General features: G+C 44.7%; 2 protein-coding genes across 6 annotated transcripts in view; one reads left to right on the top strand and one right to left on the bottom strand.

Annotated features, from left to right (window-relative positions):
- Positions 1-8,791, top strand: part of ZNF410 (zinc finger protein 410) — a 39,484-nt gene extending 30,693 nt beyond the window's left edge. For 2 of the 4 annotated variants that reach the window (XM_055436484.2, XM_088839459.1), the window contains 4 exons: positions 939-1,064; positions 1,796-1,936; positions 3,335-3,462; positions 8,026-8,791. In XM_055436484.2, the coding sequence (XP_055292459.1) occupies positions 939-1,064; positions 1,796-1,936; positions 3,335-3,462; positions 8,026-8,064 (434 nt within the window). In that variant the 3' untranslated portion in view covers positions 8,065-8,791. The remainder of the gene's footprint in view (positions 1-938; positions 1,065-1,795; positions 1,937-3,334; positions 3,463-8,025) is intronic. The other 2 variants (XM_055436485.2, XM_055436486.2) reach the window with 2 other exon arrangements.
- Positions 8,792-9,182: 391 nt separating this feature from the next.
- FAM161B (FAM161 centrosomal protein B) lies at positions 9,183-23,247 on the bottom strand. 2 transcript variants are annotated; one of them, XM_055436483.2, is made up of 9 exons: positions 23,133-23,247; positions 19,990-20,303; positions 18,130-18,683; positions 16,075-16,421; positions 15,216-15,343; positions 13,015-13,179; positions 12,697-12,796; positions 11,169-11,311; positions 9,183-10,392 (listed from the first exon to the last, which is right to left on the bottom strand). In XM_055436483.2, exons 1-9 carry the CDS (start codon positions 23,184-23,186, stop codon positions 10,254-10,256), a joined length of 1,944 nt encoding a protein of 647 aa, XP_055292458.1. In that variant the 5' UTR covers positions 23,187-23,247; the 3' UTR covers positions 9,183-10,253. The 2 variants fall into 2 exon arrangements, with proteins under 2 accessions (XP_055292458.1, XP_088695584.1); XM_088839458.1 differs by lacking the exon at positions 13,015-13,179.
- Between the last annotated feature and the right edge of the window lie 150 nt (positions 23,248-23,397).

The raw sequence follows: 23,397 nt of genomic DNA, 5'->3' as shown, positions 1-23,397 counted from the left end.
CTCTTAGTTGTGGCATGTGGAATCTAGTTCCCTGACCAGGGACTGAACCAGACCCCCTGCATTGGGAGCTTGAAATCTTAGCCACTGGACTACTGGGAAGTCCCATTATAGTTACTTTTTAACAGCTTTTGGACCTATAATGAGTATACCTTAAAATTCACCTATTGTAAATATACACATCAGTGATTTTTTAGACAATATATAGGATTATACGGTCATCCTCACAAACCAGTTATAGAACACTTGTATCACACCAAAAGTTCCTTTGTGCCCCTTTGCTGTCAGTTCCTCCTCCCACCCCACATCCAGGCAATCATTGACCAGCTTTGTGCCTCTGTAGATTTTGTTTCTTCTGGAAATTTTCTGGTCATTTCACTTAGTTTTTGCTATCTACTACTTATATGTAGGCCAAGAGTCTTTGACACTGACCTCAGTGTGGTTGTCAGCGTAGGTAAAATGTACATTTAGGGTTTCAGACTTGAGGACATAGGGGATAGTTCAGATCACCGTGTACAAGAACCACCAGTGTGAACGTTGAAGACTGAGAGTTGTGGCAGGAAATGAGATAAAGGTATATTATGAATCTAGGGTTGGAATCCTTGAGGATAGTGCATGTCCTTGAGGTTCATGGAAGACTGTATCTGAAAGGAGTAGGAAATGTTCTGTCTCTCCCATGATCTTATACCAAAGAGGTTGTTTTGTGGAAGCAGCAGTCCAGGGGGTCTGGAGAGCCTCGGAGGCTGGGAGCAGTGAGTATGCTAAGCCCGCCTGGTGGCTTCCAGCCTTCCCCCGGGGACTGACGGTTGAGAGCCTGGGGAACGCGAGAAGGAGCAGCCTCTTTGTGTTTAGTTTGACATCCTCTGGGCTTCTCCATCTAGGGCTTGAGTCCATTCTCTTGCTGTCAGAAATGCACCCTGTCTTTCTGGTCTGTGTTTCAGGAGAGAAGCCACATCAGTGTCAAGTCTGCGGGAAGACCTTCTCTCAGAGCGGGAGCAGGAACGTGCACGTGAGAAAGCACCACTTGCAGATGGGAGCAGCTGGGAGCCAAGAGCAGGAGCCAGCTGGTGAGGGGGAGATAGAGCGAGGGCTATATTTTGGGGGTTCAAAGAGGCAAATAACTGGCCTGTCTAATATGGAAATGTTCTGCTTCTGTTTTGGGTAGAGAGACTGGTCTCATTTGGTAGACTAGTGGTTGCCAAATACAGCTGTACAGTAAAATTCTTTGCAGGTTTTTAAAACATACATTTTATATTGCTTGTCCACCCCTCCCATCCAGCAACACCAAACAACCTGATAAATGAGATTCCTTGGGAGTAAAACCCGAGTCTATAGTTTTAAAACTTCTTCTAGTGAATTTGGTGGTAACTGTGCTGATGCACGAACCAGCACCTGTGGTGAAGATTTCTGTATGACAGTAGTTTAAGCATTTTTTACTTATCAGTTATGACTCCCTTTTTTTTTAACCCTGACTTAAATTTGATAATACATTTTATTGTTACTCCTTTCCATGTCTTTCTTTAATCATTTTATTCTGAGTACTCCTTTTTAGGGATGCACCAATCCTATTTCATGTTAATTATCCAGATGCTGATCACAAGGGTATTTATCTGTGAGGCTCATTTCTTCCCTTCTAGGTTTATTTTTGCTTCCCAAAAGTAAGTGAAATAGGAGGTGGCATCCAAGATACAAGTTAACTTTTAGTTCTGAAAGAAAAGGCCAGCTTTCCCTGAAGGAAAATGGGGACCAGGCACAGCCTTGAGTGCTGTATGTCTCTCACATCCTATTCTCTGTGCAGCTGAGCCACTAATGGGCAGTAGTTTGCTTGAAGAGGCTTCAGTAACCAGTAAAAACCTGGTGTCTATGAATTCTCAACCCAGCCTTGGTGGAGAGTCCTTGAACCTACCAAATACCAATTCTATCCTAGGAGTTGATGATGGTAAGACTTTCAACTCGCCTTTATTTGGGGAAACTGGCTGCAACTAGGGACTAAGGAATGGGGTTGTCTCCGAAATGGAGGTTTTAATTAATTTCCTTTCTTGTGAGTAGAAATGGCATGATTGAGTACCATTTGTGTTGTCTCTGAAGTGGATAAGTGAATCTTTAAAAAAAATTTTTTTTTTCATTGAAAAGATAATGTAACAAAAGAATAAAAAGTTTTAAGAAGAAAATTAATCCTAGCATCCTAGCCCAACTATTTCTATCTTTCCTATTGCAGTTATGGAAGAACTTAACTTTTAAAACATTTAAACAGAACATAACCAGGTTTTACAGAGGAGAATTAAAGCAATTTCTCCATACCTTCAAAAGCCATATCTTCTGGAGAAAAGAAAGGGCTCTGTAGGAAACAGTTGCTCCTCTCTGGTATAGAAAGTTCACCCAAGTTACACAGGCCAGGCCCTCTTCTCTGAAAAACTTAACAGGTGAGGTCAGCATGCATTTATTCAGTGCCTACTTGTGTACCTGGCACCATGGGAAAGATAAAAGTAGAAGACAGGGACCTTTAAATCTAGTTGAGAAGTCAAAACTTACATTTGGGAAACCACACTGAGTGAGTAGAAAGTAGTGTTTTAGGCAGACATTAAGTTATGTGGTATCCTGGAAGAGCAAGGTTAACTAGAAAACCACTCTTAATTTATTTCAGAGCTACGTGGTTTATGTGTAAGCTGTTTCCAGAAGATCTTAGTGGTGATTTTGCTGATAAACATTTTAATAAGTCAGATCCTGTGTTTTCCTTACTCATACCCCAGTCAGTTTTGGGTATAAAGACCATGTTTGTGTAACTTACGTATGGAGTGTACAAGGCCCAGAGTGTGCTTCCACAATAAGCCTCTTCTGTTTCATAAATGATACTAGTGGATAACTGAAGCATGAGGCATAGAAATGGCATGGAGCTCCTTAGCCAGCCTTAAGGAAGGTCTCAAAGGAGGAAGAGACAATGAGCAGGAACCTTGGAGCCAGGTTTAAGCGCTTGACCAGCACTTACTGTGCTGTTTCCATTACTGGTGACTGCTTTCAGGTTGGCCCTGGTTCCCTGATTCATATGCAGTTTAGTCCAGTTAATAGTGCTGAAGCCATATTACTCAAAATTTGCGTATTGAGAAATGGTCAGCGGTTTTATATCAAGATTTTTTACTTTTTCTTCCCATCACCCTTTTGTAATACTTTCCAAATTCACTGATAATGATTATCAGGCAGGAATTAATTTGGAAGAAACACAGGAATGTGGGGTTCAGTTTTTCGGGAACAGTTTGAGCATTCTTAATGAGAGAATTGATAATAAAGGTAGGGAAATCTTTGGATTCACTTGCACTGAGACCTTTTTCTGCTGTTTCAGAGGTGCTTGCTGAAGGGTCCCCACGTCCCCTGTCTTCAGTGCCTGATGTGACACATCACCTGGCGACCATGCAGTCAGGGAGGCAGTCGTATGAGGTTTCTGTCTTAACTGCTGTAAATCCGCAGGAGGTAAATCTGTCTCTTGCCCTTTGTTTCTGTGGAGAGTAAGGTGGGGAATGATTGGGAATCTACTTCAGAGGATCTGAAAAACATTACTGTTTCCCTTTCCTGGAGACTTTGACTGGAATATCTTCCTTTAAGCTAACCTGAGTGTTTGGGTCTCCTGAATTGACAAATTGGTCATTCACATCTGGGGCTGTCAACTTTAGTTTCCTTGATACACATGCCCTAATTTATCATTCATTTTGCCAGGGTTGTTTGTCTGAGAGATAACCAGGCTGAACCAACTGAGCATGTGGGAATGTGTCCACTTGCTTGTTGAGTAAGAACTATTACCTAAATCAAAGAGGGCTTTCAGGTTGATTCTAAGCACCCCTTACTCTGTTTGTTTGGTTCTGATCCAGAAAACAGAATGAAAACCAGTCGGGCTTCTAGAATCTTTGGATTGTCCTTTTACTGGCCTTGTGTTGTGGAGGTAGATGACTTCATCATGAGCTTATTTTATATGCACACGCTTTTCCCAAAGCCTGTATATCCTGGCTTTGGCATTAGAGTATCTTTTACTTTTCATTATAACTTTTAGACCACAGTCCACCATTACAGCGTTCAAATGACCCTGCCTCCTGTTTGAGTAGCCTCAATTTTTCTGTAATGTTTCTGAGGATACCCAAGTTCACAAGGCTTGAGCATGCTGTTTTTGCCAGAACCCTTCCTTCTATTTATCATTCTGACCCATTGTTTCATTCTTGCTTATGTTATATTGAAAGCTTTTGTTATTTGTTATCATTGGTTCTTTCCTAAGTCTCCTTCTCCTGGTGACTGCTTTGGAACATGTCTCATGTGGAGCCTTCCTTTATTTTTTCCCTGCTTCATATATCTGTCTAAAATTTTTTATTATGGAAGTTTTCAAAAAGTATATATACTGAGGAAGAGATTAGTATAATGAACCCAGGAAGGTATCAACCCATCTTCAACAATTAACTGTCTACAATTCTTATCACTTCCCTCCTACTGTTTGCTGCTGTTGATGTTTTTATTTACACTGGAGTATTTTAAATCAGATCACAAGACATTTCATCTGTAAATATTTCAGTATATACCTCTAACAGATAAATAGTTTTTCATAATTATATCTGTATTATACCCAATAAAATTAACAACAATTTATTGATATCTTCTGATACTTAGCCTTTTAAATTTTTTCTCAGAAATACCTTTTTATGGTTGGCTGGTTTGAAAACAAAGCCTATATATTGAATTTGGTTAATAATTCGTTTTTTATTTCTAATAGTCCACCCCTCTTTTTTTCAGTATAGCTGTCTATTTAAGGAATTGGATTATTTGTTCAGAATAATTTCCCACACTTTTATTTTAGCTGGTTGACTCCCTTTGTTGCTTGATACATTTCTCTATCCACAGATATCCTGGAAACTGGTAGTTACATTTAGGGGTTTGATTAGGTTCCTGTTTATTTTTCCCTTGGTAAGAATATTTTGGTGGTGGTTCTCTCACTTCCTACTAGGTTTCATCAGGAGAGACATGATATTCAGTTGTTCTCTTACAGAGAAGATTGACCACTGGGTTATGTAAAAGCTTTCGCAACCATTAGTTATCATGGCCTAGATCTGTTTTTTCATTAGGGCTTAAACAGTGATATTCTGATTCTCTTTTTTCCTTCTTTTATTAACTGTGGTTCTTCTATAAAAGAAATACTTTCATTGACCATTGGGTTGAATAGTTCAGGAAAATCATTTCCTTCTCTTTGTACTTAGTACAAATTACCTGACATACCAATCCACAACACTCAGTGTTTTCTTTTTTTTAATGTTTGAAACTTTGGAGCTTTTCTCTCCCATACTACTAAATACCATTTTTAATTGAAGCACTCCATATTACCCCAAATAAATGCCAAATGTATGAAGACTTAATTCATTCAACAGATACTAATATATGTATCTGTAAGTATTTCAGTATATACCTCTAACAGATAAATAGTTTCTCATAATTATATCTTTATCATACCCAATAAAATTAACAATTTATTGATATCCTCTGATACTTAGCGCAAGGCACCCTGCTGGGTACTAGTTATACAGTAGTAGATACAATCTCTGCCTCAAAGAGCTTATAGTCAGAGTTAGGACCTCTACCTTTTATAACACCATAGCTATATAAATAATGCCCCTGCAGTTGTGCTCTGCAGAGAGTTTAGAATGGGAAGGGCAATAACCAGCAGATTTTATTCAGGGTAGTGGTGCTAGTCTTGGGGGAAGTCATGGAATAAATTTTAGAGCTTAAGTTGAGACCTGAGGGATGAATAGCAATCATCTTGATGCAGACGTGGGAGGGATTTGGAAGAAATTTAACATGTGTAAAGGTAGCAGTATGTACAAAGGCAGAAGGTGAGAGGGAGCATGCCCAGCTATGGAACCACAATGGGTTGAGTGTAATGGACTTGGAATGGAGAGAAAGGTGTGGAATGGAAAAATGAGAGCAGGAAAGAGAAGCTGGTTCCTCTCTTGGAGGGTCTTACAGGACATGATTTTATCCTGGGGGCACTGGGGAGACACGCCATGTTTTTAAATGGGGTATGACATGGTCAGTTTTGTGTATGCATAAAGTCCAATAATAGTACATTTGTTCTCTTGAACATGGAATTGGCTTCAAATTGTCCTTGTCTGGGTGATGCTCACTGACAGCCTCAGGCAGACACAATAACACAAACTGTCTGAAAAAAAGAAAATTTGGCCTTCACCCCAGGAGAACACAAGGGCCTATAATGGAAGCCTCAGACGCTTAATTGTGGATGCTGCCAGAGGAACGTGCCACTCTTAGATGCAACTGAACATCCTGCACGGTCACGTTTTCCTCACGGATCCTTGTGTGTATACAAATATAACTTCTGTCTGAGCCTCACTTATTTTATTTTCCTTTACCACTGTTATTTTCCTGTCATCAGGGCATTTCCATTGCTCATCCCCTCCTTTTCCTTGTCAAGGTAGGCTTCTCACATTCTCCAGTACCTTTCATTTTTTTTCAGGCTATCAGCCCTCAAAGGTTCCAGGCTTCATCTTTTTCCTCATCCAGGGTCTAGCTACTAACTGACCATTCTACCAGTGAATGAGGAATATTGATTCCTTAGGGATTATTCTCAGATGCCAGAGCAGGAGAAGGCAGTAGCAAATCTTAAAACAACATATAGCCATTCCAAATTGTTTCTTAAAGATCACCATGCATTGTAGATCAGACCTATAAGAATCTGTTGATGGAGTTCTAATTGGATTCCTGTAAATATGCTCTAAAAATAAAGATAACTTATCAAGAATATCAGAGAACAACCAAGTCAAGTATCAGAAATTGTCATGGAAAATATATGAAGAACTATAAGTTAACTCTCACTCAGATGGTTCAGATTGGACAGTTTTGATTTTCCCTCAGTGTGACCAGGTCTTCTGAGAATCAGAGGGTTCACTGTGCAGACCCAGCAGAGACCCAAGGGCTTTTGACCTCTTATAGACTAAAGGTCTTCCCAAATGGGGTTCTGTAGCCCCACTGAGTTTACATTCTTGAACTGAAGAACCAGTATAAATGATTGCCAGCTAGCTTTGACTTTATCTTAGAATATTTCCCAATTAAAAAAAGAAGGAAAACAGAAATTACCAATTCTTTAACATTTCTCAAAAGTGCCATTGCTAAGTTTGAGTGCAAACATGTGGCTCTTGGTCTAGATTAAATACATACCATTCTTAATGTCTACCACACATCTTCAAATCAGATTTGTAGTTTCTTTCTGTACGTTTTATGCTTTTCTTTAAACTTCTTTAACTTCCATACCATTAAATCCTACTATGTAAATTACCTTCATCTAAATTAAGATCACCAAATATATCTCCAGCTCAGAATTTGATTAGATTTTATAACAAACTCAGTGTTTATCCTGTTTTCACTGTATTATTCCCATCTCATTTTGTTTTCATAATAAAATAGAACTCAGTTTCATCAATTATTATACAAAACCACTTTACAGTAGGAACCCTGGGTATAGAGTGGAATGTCCATCCTATTGGAGACTCTCAGGCTTGTCTTCCTCATCACAGGAAAGGTATTTTAAGGCCAGGAAATCTCTGATTTTTCATGACTGGGTTGTAGTTTTCATGCAGAACCCCATTCCTTTTACTTCTACTTGAACCTGCAGCCTTTGGTTAACTGACTTTGGATTAATAGTACTTTGGTTAACTGATTGATGTAAGATATTTGGTTCCACCAGTTCTGATTTGCCTGAATAGTGAGTGTGATTACACAAATAATAATTTGGCTTATAGAATATTATCATCAGGATATCTTACTGCCATAGTGGAAATGACAGCATCAAGTGGTCAAAGTGCTGTCCCAAGGTCAGTATATAAATGAGATCTATCAGTCTGTGCATGTCTCTTGCTTTGGAACTAGCTGTCCCTGACTCACCCTTGTAGTGTATTCCCCACCCCCAGTTGTAAACCTTTCACTTAGTATGAGTTATTTTTCCTATTATTCACTGGTAACTATTCCAGATTTGTTTTTAATCTCTTACAGTTACTAAACCAAGGAGATTTAACTGAAAGACGGACATGAGCCATGGGTGCTGACTCCTGGAAGAGCAGCTTTGTCTAATCCCAGAGTGCATTCAGTGGGAACAGGATCGTTATGGCTCACAATTTGCCAGAACCAAAACAATAAAGGACCCCTCTTTGTCTCTGTTCATCTTTCCTGGCCTAGAAAATGAATGTAGGAGAGCTTCTCTTCAGTTACCATCCGATGCAGACAAGGAAGAAAGCAGTGAATATGGGCTGGGTAACTGGACCTACCTCTCTTCCCACTGCACAGTTTTGGGATAGACTTCTCCCAAAAGTGAGTTTGATTACGTGTTGGCTGTGGTTTCTCAGTAAGACTGTTGAGGGGAGGTTTTCCTTTGAAGAGTTTTCATCCCAGACTGAGCTGTCTTTTCACTTGGGTGAATTGAATCCTGCCACCAACCATAAAACTTCACCAAGAAGTTCAGCTTTCAAGATGCCTTGTTGCTTTGGAGAAGGGTGTGATGTCAGTCCTGTTGTGACATTCTCCCTTTAGCAACCTGAGTAAGAGACTCTCCGCCACTGGGCTGCAAAAAAATAAATTACTTGAATCCCTGCTTGGCCCAAGCTGAGGTACTATCTTGTCCTAATCACCTCTACTTGGCCACTTTGCTTTCTTTGTTTATGGAACATACAGTAGCATGTTGAGGTTGTTTTTTTTTTTTTAAGTTAAAAATATGATTCAGAGCTTCAATTGTTTTTCCTTTAAATAAAACAGCTGGTCAGTTCTTTGGCTCCTTGTTTTAAACAAATTTGTTTTCTTAGTAGATTAAGAAAATAATTCAGCCTTTCCCTTTAAGATGGGGCACTGATTTACCCTTAGGAGTCCATGCAGGTAAAACTGAGCTCAGAAGTCTTGGGGCACCTCATATGAGCATCTTCATCTCCAACTAACAAACCCAGATGGTAGTTACTAGAGTATCACTCTTGTCATCACCAAAAGGACCATGTTTGAGTCTGGAAAAATGGCAATAATAACATATATTCTTGAAACATGATCAAAATTCTCCTGTTAGAGCAGGCACTCTTGCTATCATCCTGTCTTTATAGTTACTGAACGAGAATATCTAATTATTATTGCTGAGAAGAAAAGCATCCAAAGATCACCTACTAGTAATGTCATGGCTGTCAGAAGAAGTTTCCAATTTATTAAAATGAACCTCATGCTGACACAGTACATACATGCACACAGTGGCATATTCTGAGCAGATACAGCAAATAATTAACTGCTGTTTTAAATAATTACAGTGATAGTTCTTAGTTTGTTAATGACATGCATAATTACCCTGAGTTCATACTTCTAAAATGCCAGTTTTATACTAGAACTTACACTTATCTTTATACTAGAACAGTGATCTTCGACCAAGGACATTTTGCCACCCAGGGGGCTTTGCAATATCTGGAGACATTTTTGGTTGTCAAAACTGGGGAGAGGGATGCTATTGGCCTCTAGTAAGTACAGGCCAGGGGTGCTGCTAAACATTCTACAGTGTATAGCTCCCTCACCCAAAAGTGTCATCTGGCTCAAAATGTCAGTAGTGTTGAGACTGAGAAACCCTGTATTTTGGGTTGCAAAGGTGTCATCCCCCATGGGCTGAATTTGATACACAAATGTGAATTGCTTTGCCCACACATTATTTCCAAATAATTTTTTTTTTGGTGGGGGTGGCCAGGCCATGCAGCTTGTGGGATCTTAATTCCCTGACTAGGGAATGAACCTGCATCTTGGCAGTGAAAGCAGAGTCCTAACCACTGGACCACCAGGGGATTCCCAGTAATTTTTAAATTAGTTGCCAACATGCAAATTTCTGGTTTCTGTTGAAAATGTGGTTTATCTGGCAATGCTAGGCCGATAGTCCAGCAGGACAATATTTCGCAGTCTCTTTTCTATCTCCTGCTGTCTTATAGTTATCCCATATGACCCATTTGTTTCCTAACCAGGAAGGCTTAACACCTTTTTTCTGTACATATGCTCAAGTGTGAGGCACAAAGAATGAACCATTAATCAGCTCTGATCTGTCCATCTTGAACTTCTCACTTTGATTTAACTTGGATCATTCTCTGTTATCTACTTTTCTTTCCCCCATTCTCCAGAAGTAACCATGACTCAAAATCCAAGTTTTGCCCGCCTTGACTCAACCCCAAGTTTGCTGCTTGATGTTATTCAAAAGCAGTATTATAAGTATCCTATTAAGCAAGTGTTCTGAGATTATCTGGTAATTCGTAAGACAGCTCCTCCAGTTCTTTCTTGGGACTTGAAAGCTGTTCCAGAGATTCTTCTAAATCCTGCTGTGGGTTCCTGATGCCAAGTTTTATAGTTTCATGAGTGCTGCAGAATAAATTAAAGCATTATACAATTTTAACTTTTAAAGGAACCATCATGTAAGGCATAAGCATGGTTTCAACATTATTATTCTGTATGGGGTAGAAAGGCAAATTTCTAGGGGGAAAACTGAGATAGGAATTAGGGGAAGGGCTGCTAGGACTTAACAAAATTTGAGAGTAATGGAGATACTATACTTTTTCCCCTTTGACTTAGATGATATCAATGGAGGAGTTGGTGCTAATGAGTTACTTTTTTAAATGCTAGATTTGAACAAGCCATGGTGACTATGCTAAAGGGAAAATAAAGGCTTTGATCAAGATTTTACAGCTTTTATTGGGCTCTATAAAGGTTTCTACCTTCACTTGTCAAAGAGAGTAATTTAACACATGAGTTTGAGTGAACTCCGGGAGTTGGTGATGGACAGGGAGGCCTGGCGTGCTGTGATTCATGGGGTCGCAAAGAGTCAGACACGACTGAGCAACTGAACTGAACTGAACTGAAAAGTATACATGATTTTTCTTCAAACGTGAAGGCATTGGACTGAAATTGGAAATATGATCTGTTTCATATTGAAGGAATCTAGACCTAATATACAATGGCTGTTACATTTTATTCACAATTGTACTACGCACCAAATTTAAATGTGTTACTTGGAGATCCCTGTTTTAGTATACTGTTAGTATAGGATTGTGACCTCAGAATATGAATGAGTGTTCTAAAGCTTCCTCCCAGCGGCACTGCTAGAGATGCAGCTTGAGAGCTGCAGGATGACCCCTCACCTGGGACAGTCACCGACTTCCCACTGCTCCTTCCACTGTAGAGCCTGGCTGCCCTGACCCTTGTTCCTCACAAAGTCTTCATCCAGCCCAGCCTGCTTCAGGGTGTCTCGATACCGCTGTTCTGCTTCCTTCCTGGCAAGGTCCTGTGGAATAGAAATGAATCTGCTATAGCTGAATTACCAGAGTAATTCTAAACTGCCTGTTTAATCTGTATGCTTTAATACTTTTTTCCCACCCCACCACCCCACTGTTAATGCTGTACACAGATTTGTATGAAAATTACTTAGAGCCTCGTTTCCAAGCTTCAAAGTACATCGGAACTACCTGAAGATCGGATTACAACGCAGATACTCATTTGGTAGTTCTCAGATGGGGCCTGCAACTCTGTATTTCTAATACTCTCAGGAGATGCCAATTGCTGTTTTGGGAACCACACCTTTGCCAGCCAAGGATTCAGATTTTTGGAAGACCAAGTGAGACAACAATGAAAAAGATGGACTAAAAACATTTAAGATTCAAAAGCAACCAAACCATCATCAGGAACACTTACACATAACAGACTGAAAATAAGCTGTACTAGTAACATTCTTAACAGGATGGATGGTCTGTATGTAAACCAGAAAAGGGTTATTTTTTGCTTATTTAAGTGATATTTTTCCCAGGGTGATGAAAGATCTTTTGAGATCTAAGAGTGAGCTTCCTAGGAAAAAGCTAACATAAAGAGCAAAAGTCATTATGAGAAATTTTTACTTAGAAATCTAAGTTGCTAAGTAAATCTAAGACAATCCAGTGTATGTGTGTGTATGTGTAATACGCAGGGAGCTGGGGACGATTGGACCCAGGAAATGCCTCAGTAATGCACTGATAATGCCCAGCATTTGGAACCAGGTCATTACAGAAGGCCAACTTTTGTTTGAAACTCTGGAGAGAGAGAGCTACAGGGCCTGATGCATCTCAAAGCTGTCTGGGATGGTGGCCTTTCTAAGGCTGTTCAAGTAACCCCAGAACTTCCTTAGGGAAATCTCAACTGAGTCCAACTTCCCTAAAAGTCTCGAGAACATCTTAAAGAGAATCTTGTAGTCGGAAAGCCACTTAACCTGGAAGAGGCCCTGTGGGGTACTTGCGAGCATCCCAGCCCCTGAGGACCTATAAATGTGCCACAGCTCTAGAGGCTGGGGATGCCTGGGGCACCAGCGCTACAGAAGGAGAGGTGACGTTAGCAAGTTAAAGACACTTCCACAGCGCCAGGCCATCAGTTGTATGTCTAGGATCTAACCTCCATTCTGATTCAAACTGGAAACTATAGTGAAAACCCCAGGAAGAGAAACAGCCCTTTATAGATGCCTTTGGATCCAGTCTTGGATGAAATCAGTCCAAACAGTGTTCACCAATGCACTGCTTACTTTGGGAAAGATAGTAGTAATATAGAATCTTCTGAGCCTAAGGGAAGTGTTTAATACCCAGATATTGAACTGTTTCATAATTTCTAAGAGCCATCTCATCCAAAACACAAAATAAATAGATTTACCTTGGTAACCTGTTCAAAGAGATACGGCCGCCTTTGTATTCTTTTCTTCATTTCCTCCAGTTCTTTCTTATACTCTTTAGCTCTTTTACGGTCATTGTTCCTGAAATTAACAAGACTTTTAGAGTGAATTCCAGGTTTTTCCAATCTGGAATACCTTTAATTCCAGTTAAATGGAATAATACCCATAGACATTGGAAATTCCTAACTGTGCCTGGCAAAATTCTTGACTATGATTACAGGAGCCTACTGTAATAACCCCATTTTCAAGGCAAGTGGCTCCCAAGATAGGTATCCCTTTGACACATGGGGGACACTGACCGATTCTCTTTCAGCTTTGCTTTGAACACCTCCTCCAGGCTTTTATGGGGATCCATGGCTTTTGCACGCAAGGTGACAGATTTAGATATTGCCTGACACTTCTTTTTGTGCATCTCCAACCACTGAGTACTTTCATCTGCTTTGTCCTTTTTCTCAAGTGAACATCTAAAGGGAAGAGGCAAGAAAGAAATACAGGTGACTAACCTGGTGGCTCAGAGGTTAAAGCATCTGCCTCCAATGTGGGAGACCCGGGTTCGATCCCTGGGTCGGGAAGATCCCCTGGAGAAGGAAACGGTAACCCACTCCAGTATTCTTGCCTGGAGAATCCCATGGACGGAGAAGCCTGGTAGGCTACAGTCCATGGGGTCGCAAAGAGTCGGACACGACTGAGCGACGGAACGAACGAAACGAACGAAACCTGGGTATAATTTAAAGCAATCTTAGTAACCTCTCTGGAAAGTCAGTTGGTTTTTTCTATGAACAGGTGACTAATTTACCACACTGGGATTTCAGAAAGAATAAGATTCTGTGGTTAAATGCACTGGCAGATGAAGCCTTTCCAGCACCATGGACAGTGAGTTTCTACCCTAGGAGAAATTCATCAGTTGAACTGGAAAACATGAGATAAAATACTCTTACACTCAGGCTTCCTGCTATCTGGAAACAGTAATACTAATAACCACCATTTGCTGAGCTACCTACACTGACCCAAGTACAAACAGGCACCAATAAGTACTTTATAGTCATTAGCTTTTGTAATCCTAACAGCTGCCATCTGAGGTAAGGACAGTAGGTCTCCCTGTTCATAGGCAACAAGACTGGGCCTCAAGGAGGGTAAGCTACTTGCTCAAAGCTACCCAGCATGCAAGTGAAAGCCAAAGTTAGAAGTAGGATGTCTGACTCCCAAGCCTCTGCCCTTGACAACTGTGCTGTAAATGGTAGATCGGAAGGTGCCTGAGTTCATGGTTCTTTGGGAATACATATCTGCGTTTCCACAGAGACCTGGAAATGGGTCTCCTTCAATGCACAGACAATTTGGGGTCAACGTGCAGCATTTAGTTGGTATAAATATTCTACAAGGTACTATGGAGAATTCTACAAAAAAAGTCAAGACTCTTGCAGTTGGATGTTTATATTCAAATGGACATACTAGGAAGGAGGGTGGGAAAGTTTAATCTGCTAATATGTCAAACTCCCTATTGCCAGAATGCAGACGTGGACATCCTCTGCGGGTGGGCCACCCTCTGGTTCATGAGACCTATCATAGTGAGACCTCAGAATACTGATGCACTGAGCCTTGATGTAGCAGCTCTGACTGAAATTTGAGGAAGAAGGGAGTATCCTTTAGATTCTAAATACATTTCTAAAATCCCTGTTGTGGGTCTTCAGCAGCCAAGTAGATTCTGTGCACTCCTTGAGCCCCACAGGAAAGCACTGAGATGCCAGTCCTCCCAGGGTTAAGCCACCTATTAAACTGTGACCGCTCCTGCTGTCTTCAGCTCAGAGGCCTGGTGGAGGAACTCCTGCTGGGGGCACCGGCTGGATGAGACCACCACCAAGACAGTCAGGTCAATTAAAGAGTTAAAAATAAGGAGGCTCCTGTTTCCCAACTGACTTATAATAAAGATGAATCAGAAAATCTCAAATCTCCGCCATGGATACCTCATCTTCTTTATGGCAGGGTCACACACACAGGTTCAGGCTTCTCTGAATTCCTGTTCTGTAGCGTCCTCTTTCACCAATGGATCTTCATCTGTTTGGAAACTTCTTTCTTTCCAGCCTTTGACTCCTCATTCTTCAGGTCTCACCTTAGACATCTATTACAAGAGACCCAGGCTGCCCAGTGCCCCTAAGTTCCCCATATCCCCCATCATTATACTGCTCACAAGATGATAATAGTTGCTTCTTTGCTTTTCTGTATTTCAGACTAGATATTACACTGTAGGTTCCATGAGGTATCTCCACCTTCATCACTGTGCCCAGCACAAAGTCAGTCCCCCAAGGCTGACTGAGTGATGGCTAGGCATTCTGCAGCACTCATTGTGTGAGGGTCACATGAATTCCTGTCCTGATCAGAGGTTCCCCTTCCACCCCTTTCTCGGTCTCTCTGATAACAGGAGAGGAGGCTCAGCAGATGGGTTCATTCTAGCATTTGGGCCAAGATCCGAGCACCATGAGCCTCATGTAGCCTGACCACTCACCGGACCGCAGATTCCCGCTTCCTGGTGGCGTCTGTGATATGTACGGGGAGGGTGTTGGCAGAGAGGGAAGCAAGGCCATTCAGAGAACGACTCCTCGACAGGCGTGTGGCGGGTGGCGGTGGAGATTCCTAGAAGAAACAAAGGCTGATGGTGGGACAGCATGTGCAATTAGTTTCTTCACTGGGATTCAACTGCAGTGAAGTACTAGTCAGTCTTCATTTCTTTCTTGGGATTAAAACAAGGGTATGGAAGGACTGATGCTAAAGCTGAAACTCCAATACTTGGGCCACCTCATGCGACGAGTTGACTCACTGGAAAAGACTGATGCTGGGAAAGGTTGGGGGTGGGAGGAGAAGGGGACGACAGAGAATGAGATGGCTGGATGGCATCACCGACTCTGTGGACATGAGTTTGAGTGAACTCTGGGAGTTGGTGATGGACCGGGAGGCCTGGCGTGCTGTGATTCATGGGATCGCAGAGTCGGACACGACTGAGTGACTGAACTGAACTGAACTGAACTGAATGAGATCTAAGGGCCAAGACTTGGATATCAATCCCAAAGTTTTTAATTAGATGAGAAGAATTCTTTGGAATTGGTACTGGGACATGGCTAATGGATCCCAACTCCCTTGCTTCCAGACTTGCTTGGACTTCTTTCTGCAAAGTCCCTCTATTGAGGGAAGGAAGGGAAGTATTCTTGTGGTCTTAAATTTTTAGGATCTGTGAATCTGCTTACAGCTGAGCCAGTATCTTTTTTTTTTTTAAAGATAGAAAAATGTTGAGAGAAGTGCCTTCCATTGAGACTTGGCCCCTCCTGTGTTTTGTGCCTTGGCCCTGGCTCTCCTGCCTGAGCTCTCACCTTTCTCCCTTCAGAGGCGGCGACATCACAGGGCCTACGAGTGTGACACAGGCTGGCGGTTCTCAGCAAGAAGGGCTTGTTGCGCGTTGCCTCCCAGGTGTCTCTCCTCTTGGCAGTTCGCTTCTGGAAGGCCTTGTAAAGTTCTTCGTAATCAGGGACAGCAGGATTCACCCGAGGCTGGAATCCAAAGTCAGTGTGCAGAAACCCAAGCTTTTCCTCCCGGGTCCGTGTGGCTGTTCGAGGCTGTGGGTCAGCCTGGCTACTGGAGGGGGCAATTGGGGAGGAGGCCTTCTGGAGCGTGTCTAGGGCTCTCATGTGGATGCGAATTTTCCTAAGGAGCTCAGCTTCTGTGGAAGAGAAGTCAGGGTGGCAGTGGGTGAGAAGGGACCAAGCTTCATACCAAAAGGTTTGGAGAGCTTTCCCTCTTAAATACTTGCAGTGATGGAGTGTAACGAGGCTGAAACCCGTGATTAACTTTCCAGGAATTTGCAAGCCAGTTGGCACCGTGTGGAAAGCTTGAAATTGGCCAGGATAGGAGTATTTACTCCATGAAAATGGCAAACACTACAACTTCCTTTTTTTTCTTTTTTTCTGGAGAGTGCCCTAATGAATGTTGACTAGGACACTACTGCTATGTGCCAATCAGGCTGCAGAAGCAGCTACCATTTACACTTACTGAGCACTTTCTACAGTGCCTTCTTCAGAGATGAAGCAGGAGGGGTGGGCCAGACCCCGGCTCCTCTCCCAGGTCTCCCTTCTTGGGCAGAGGTCCCACTGTCCACTCAACTGCCCAAGCCCACATCACTTGTGCTGCCTCCTCTCTCATTTCAATCAGACACAGGTTCTGCCATCTCCTCCTCTTTAACCTCTCTCTGGGCCAGCCTTTTTTCGTCCTCTCTGCTTCATAATTTCTCACTTGAGTCACTGAAATAGGCTTCTGTAGTTCACAATCTCTCTGGACTCGCCCATCCCCCTTTATTATCCCCAGAGCAGAGTGAGCTTTCTGAACTGTGTATCTGACCACGAGCCACCCTAAAACCCTTCAATGGGGACTTCCCCGATGGCTAAGACTCCACACTCCCAACGCAGGAGGCCCAGGTTCAATCTAGATAACAGATCTAGGTCATAGAACTAGATCCCACACGAAAACCCTGCACAGCCAAATAAATTAAAATCTGAAAAACAAAATGCAACCCCTTCAGTGTCTCCCTGCTGCCTTTGGGATGAAGGCCAAACTCCCTCCCGTGGCCTACAAGGCCGCAGGCCTGGCCTGTGCCTGTCTGCCCCACCCCTCTGTCCCCTCTACATTTCCATGCCTTGAATGTACTCAGCTTTCTTACCCTCAATGCTATTGTCTCTTCCCGATACACTCTTCATTCCTTTTCTTCTAATTCCCCACGGCTCCTTCCTCAGGGTCAGCCCCCACGCTCACTTTTCTCTGGGGACCTTCCCTCACTTTGCACGCCTCACCACACTCTAAGTCAGGAACTCTGTTACATGTTCCACAGGATCCCCCAGGCGTCCCCCTTCATTCCCCGCAAGTGACTCGTCACATGTGTAATGATTTGTCTGTCTTCCTCCTTTGTCCACAAACTCCATGTCTGTTTCTTCACACCTGGGGTGTGGCACGTTGTTACTCAATGAGCGAATAAAGCCAGAGTCCTTTAACTGAGCTTTGCTTCTTGAAATAAGTACCTCACAGGAGGTGGGAGGGGGCCTTTCCTTGGGGGCAGCTGGCCTAGGCTGGTCCCCGGGCGTCTCAGTGGTTCTCTGCCTTGCTGCCGCAAAGGTTTTGGCATCCACTCACTGATACAGACGAGGTCATCGGGATGAACCTGGGGCCTCCCACCCCTCTGCTGACCAGGCACCCCCATTGTACCGGCCGATCCAACCCCACCCGTGGCCTGGGCCTGCACTGAGCAAGGTCTCTGGTGGGTCCACCCCCGAACAGACCATCTCCAAGCCAGGCTGACCCCTGACCCCGACTCACTCCCCAACAGCACCCGCTCTGTAACTCTGTGCGGGAGGGGGCCAGGAGGTTAAGGATGTCTTTACCCTGGAGTTTGTCCCCGAGGGCTGGCTCCAGAATGGACTTGGGGATCCTCCTGGTGGCCTTCTGCTTGGGGACTTTGGCTGTAGCGGCAGCGGCAGCCAGGTCCCTCTGTGAAGCAGCTTGCTTTCTCTGCTCCTCCTTCTCCAGGAAGCTGAAGGGCTTCAAGGAAGAGAGGAGCAGCTCCTTCCTTTTCTGGATCCCCGCCCGCCTGCGCGCCTCGTTGCGCTCCATGACCTCCTGGTAGAGGGGCAGGTAGACGTGGGCGGGCACGGGCTGGGCCCGGAACTGCCGGTGGCACTCGGCCTCCTCCCGGCCCTGCTTCTCGGCCTGCTGCCTCTCGGGTTCAAAGGAGGCAGGGGAGGCCAGCCACTGCGCCTTTTTCCTGGCCTCACGCAGCGTCATGCGGAACGGCTGAGGGACGGTGATGGACGATGCCCAGGAGCTGATGCTTCTGTGCCGGGAGGAAGGCCTGGAGCCGGATGGTGGCGGCGGCTGAGCCTTGGTAGTACGGGAGGGCAGGGTACCCCAAGAGCTGCAGCGCCTCACGGAGCCACACCTGGGGGACAGAGCAGCTGTGTGCGTGGAGGCTGGGGCAGCCAGGATGCCCGGCTCCTCCAAGGTCCTCCGCCTCCCCCGCCCCGACTTCCAGCAGGTCACACCTAGTTTCTCAGCCTCACGTCACAGCCCCACAGGCCTCTGGTTTGGTGGCTGGTGGTTTTAGTCGCTAAGTCATGTCCAACTGTTGCGACCCCATGGACTGTAGCCTGCCAGGCTCCTCTGTCCATGGGATTCTCCAGGCAAGAATACTGGAGTGGGTTGCCATTTCCTTCTCCAGGGGATCTTCCTGACCCAGGAATCGAACCCAGGTCTCCTGCATTGCAGGCAGGTGACTTACTGACTGCCTCTGCTGCTGCCGCTGCTGCTAAGTCGCTTCAGTTGTGTCCGACTCTGTGCGACCCCATAGACGGCAGCCCACCAGGCTCCCCCATCCCTGGGATTCTCCAGGCAAGAACACTAGAGTGGGTTGCGATTTCCTTCTCCAATTCATGAAAGTGAAAAGTGAAAGTGAAGTCACTCAGTCGTGTCTGACTCCTAGCGACCCCATGAACTGCAGCCTACCAGGCTCCTCCATCCATGGGATTTTCCAGGCAAGAGTACTGGAGTGGGTTGCCATTGCCTTCTCCAGGGGATCTTCCCGACCCAGGAATTGAACCCAGGTCTCCTGCATTGCAGGCAGATGACTTACTGACTGCCTCTAGGCCTGCCTTTTTCTCAACCCGGCCTCTCTCCTTCCCACAGGCCAACCTGGCAGCCCTAGGAAGGAAGTCTCAGAACTGATCTAAGAATTTTCCACTTTGCACTCTAATCTTTTCATTTGGTAGAGAGAAGAGGGCAGTGATGAGGAGGAGGGCTTTAGAGTCAGGCCCAGGTTCAAAACTTGCTTCAAACAATTACCAGCTGGTGACCTCCAGCAAGATTCTCCTGGAACCTCAATTTCCTCATCTGCAGAATGGCAAAAATGATACCTGCTTACAGGATTATTGGGAGGAGAAAAGAAATACTACAAGAGATAAAGTATAAAGGCACAGAGCAGGGCTTGGCAAGGTAAATGGACCTTGGTGCCATTCTCAGGGAGGCAGCATATTTGGGAAAGGCATCTCTTTAATCGATCCCAAAGTTTCAGTTGACTAGGGGTTACCCAGCGTGATTAAGGACTGCTGGATAGGAATCACAACACATGGCTGATGCTGAGCTGGAGCCCGGGTAAGTGGCACTTGCAGAAGGAGGTCTTTGTTTTACTGAGGAGGAAAATGAGGCCTAGAGTCACAAGGTGGCTTGGCCAGAGCTGTGCACTGCCTTACCTCGCAGATGGGGGGTACTGCACCTGTGGCTCCCCTCTGTCTTTGTCTTGGAAGAAATGCTCCAGGTCCTCATCCTCTTCAGAGATGCTCTCATTACTGTCTGGGTCCGACGGATAAAGGGATTCCAACAGGCACCACCTGTCTTTCTGCCTCAGTGCCTGCAGAGTCTCGAAAAAACTCCCAGTTGAGTCAGAAGTAGAGTCTGTCTCCTCCTCTGGACCGAGGAACTCACTGAGTTTGCTGGCCCTGGGCAAAACCAGCCCATTCCCGTTCAGCTCCTCGTCTGTGTCTGAGGAGGACTGGGGGGAAAATATCTAAAACAAAACAGAATAGACTGTGGGTCAAACTATGATTTCAACACGTAACTATTACTTTCATGTTAAATAAATCTATATATTAGGGACTGGGGCAGGGGACCAAGGAAAATGTGTTACTTGCTTTAAAGAAATTTCATGTCTCAGGATATAGGCTGTGCTTGGTTGGAGGGCAGGAAAGGGAATCAGAGCTGAAGTTGGTTCATGCAGTGTGGTGAGCATTTGTGGAGTACCTACCTTCACCATGCACCCCTGTGCTCCAGGAATCCTACCTGTGACCTTGGCCACACTCTGGGACCTGCCCTTTGGGGGTTTTACCTACTAGTTGCCAATCTCCCTTTTCCTGCTTCCCCTGTCTACACCTCTGCTTTTCTCATATGCTAGCTAATTCCCACCCTCTTACTAGGAATGAGTAATTAACAGGAGAGACAGTGTTGTTTAGCTGAAACAGTCCTAGAAAGTGGGAAATCTAACTGGGTTTAAACACTCCTTTCATTCACAAAATATTTACTGGTGTCTAACTGAACTGAATGTGCAATGCTGGGAAAGACTGAAAGCGGTAGGAGAAGGGGACAGAGGATGGATGGTTGGATGGCATCACCGACGTGATGGACATGAGTTTGAGTAGGTTCTGGGGTTGGTGATGGACAGGGAGGCCTGGCGTGCTGCAGTCTATGGGGTTGCAAAGAGTCGGACATGACTGAGCGGCTGAACTGAATGCGCGTTGGGCACTGGGTTGAGAACAAGACAAACAAGGTCCCTACTCTCATGAAGCTTACATCCTAGTGAAGGGAGAAAGACAACATAAGACGTTAATAATTCAGTGAAAGCCACAAAACTGTGACAGACTGAGATAAAGACCACTAGGAATGTACCTGTGATCAGAACTAGGTTTATTAACTTGTTACAGAATACCTTCTGAAGGGGCTTCCCAGGTGGCACTAGGGGGAAAGAATCAGCCTACCAGTGCTGGAGACGTAAGAGACGTGGGTTCGATCCCTGGGTCGGGAAGATCCCCTGGAGGAGGGCATGGCAACCCACTCCAGTATTCTTGCCTGGAGAATGCCATGTACAGAGCAGCCTGGTGACCTATAGTCCATAGCATCGTAAAGAGTTGGACATGACTGAAACAGCTTAGCACACACTTTGGGAAATTAGGGAACTTGGTTGGGGTGGGGGTTGAGGGCTTTTTCTAGGGTTGGTTTGTCCTGAATGATTCTGAGGAGGGTTAGGGGACACAGGGATCAACTCTGGATGGATGCTGTCATGAAGACGGCAGTTTAGTAAGTGGGTGAATGAGCCATTTTTATTCAAAGGTGGCAAGAACAAAGTAGGACTGGGTAAGCAGTTGGTAAGTAAGCATAATGATTTAGAAGTACAGGGTATTAGTTGTTTTGCAGGTACAATGTGGCCCCGTGAGAAATACTGATTTCTGCTGATCTTGCTGCTGGCCTCATCTGGGTCTATTACAGTCTGAGTTGTACGTTCTCAGTCCTGGGACTTTTTTCACTTTCTCACTGTGGAGGACTTTCAGGTTGACACCTGATTGGTAAGAAAAATGTCAGACTTGCCAAGATGTGGGGAAAGAGGGTTTGGGGTTCAAAAAAAAAGAACAGGTGCAAAGGCCTTGAGGCAGGGACCTGAGGCAGGAACAAATGACTCTTGGAGAGGTAGAAAGAGGGTCAATGTGGTTGGAGGACAGTAGCAGAGAAATCCTTAGAGAGGCAGGCTGGGGCCATGATGAGTCGGCACAGGCTAACTGGCTGCAGTTGGGGGAAGGGTTGTTTCCGGCCTCCAAGTGACACCTGGCAACGGCTGAACTGGGTACTCACAGATCTGGCTCTTATGCTGAAAAAGAACACTGGATTCTGAGTCAAAGGTATGTGTGCCCTAGCCCTCATTTTGCTACTGAAAAGCGTGTAACTTTAGGAAAATTCTTTTCTAAAAAACGACTTTATTGATATAATTCATAAATATTATACAATTCATACAACTCAGTGTACAATTCAGTGGGTTTCAGTATATTCAGTTGTGCGGCCATCACCACAGTCAATTTTTAACCAATTCTCAAAACACCTCATTCCATTTAGCAGTCACTTCCTATTTTCCCTAACCCGTCCCCACTCCTCAAGCCCTGAGACCACCAATTTACTTTCTGTCTCTGAATTTGGAGGGCTTCCCTGAAAGCTCAGTTGGTAAAGAATCCCCCTGTAATGCAGGCGACCCCGGTTCAATTCCTGGGCCGGGAAGATCTCCTGAAGAAGGGATAGGCTACCCACTCCAGTATTCTTGGGCTTCCCTTGTGGCTCAGCTGGTAAAGAATCCTCCTGCAATGCGGGAGACCTGGGTTTGATCTCTGGGTTGGGAAGGTCCCCTGGAGGAGAGAAAGGCTACCCACTCCAGTATTCTGGCCTGGAGAATTCCATGGACTGTAAAGTCCATGGGGTCGTAAAGAGTCGGACACGACTGAGCTACTTTCACTTCACTTCACTTCTGAATTTGGGGGCAAATTTCTTAATCTCTCTGTGCCTGTTTTCTCTTCTATAATACAAAATGGAGACAACAATCCTGGAGGTGGTTGAAACAATAAGCGAAAACTGAGGGTCACTGCTACGATTCTATGAAGAGCCTGACGCAAGGGGCAAGCGGTTCATGTCCCGGAGTTAAGAGCCCGCCTTCGCGTCTGCAAACACTGCGGGCTAGAATCCCACGCCCCGGTGACACGCCCAGGTCGTCTGTCTCCAAGGCAACGTTTCAAACAGCTCCCTTTCTCAGGGTTTCCTTTCCGGGGTGCAAATCTGATCCCTCTCCTTCTTTTTCTCCCCTCACCTGATGGCTCCACTGAGGGCCGCCGGAGGCTCCTGCAGACCTCCCCACGGTCATCTCCTCAGCCGGGTAGAGAGACAAACGGCGGTGACAGCGGCGGTGGAGGAGCAAGCGACGCGGCTCAGGTTCCGCCCCTTTCTAGCGTGGGCCTCTGATTGGCTCCCAGGCGGATACACGAACCATTCCCCTTCCCAGGCAGCCTCTCATCTATCCCGCCCAGGCAAGGAGGGCTCGCTTTCTGATTGGCCTATTCTCTTCGCACTTTATA

Source organism: Moschus berezovskii, chromosome 9, assembly GCF_049115385.1.
Source record: "Moschus berezovskii isolate FMDL1 chromosome 9, NW_MosBer_1.0, whole genome shotgun sequence".
Lineage (NCBI taxonomy): Eukaryota > Metazoa > Chordata > Mammalia > Artiodactyla > Moschidae > Moschus > Moschus berezovskii.
This window is presented reverse-complemented; position numbering and strand designations above follow the sequence as displayed.

Coding starts and splice junctions, on each gene's coding strand:
- FAM161B (XM_055436483.2), bottom strand. CDS start 23,186: ATGACCGTGGGGAGGTCTGCAGGAGCCTCCGGCGGCCCTCAGTGGAGC. Junction 11,312..12,696: donor TCTTTGAACAGGTTACCAAG/GTAAATCTATTT, acceptor TCTATTCCACAG/GACCTTGCCAGGAAGGAAGC. Junction 10,393..11,168: donor GAAGTCGGTGACTGTCCCAG/GTGAGGGGTCAT, acceptor TTTATTCTGCAG/CACTCATGAAACTATAAAAC.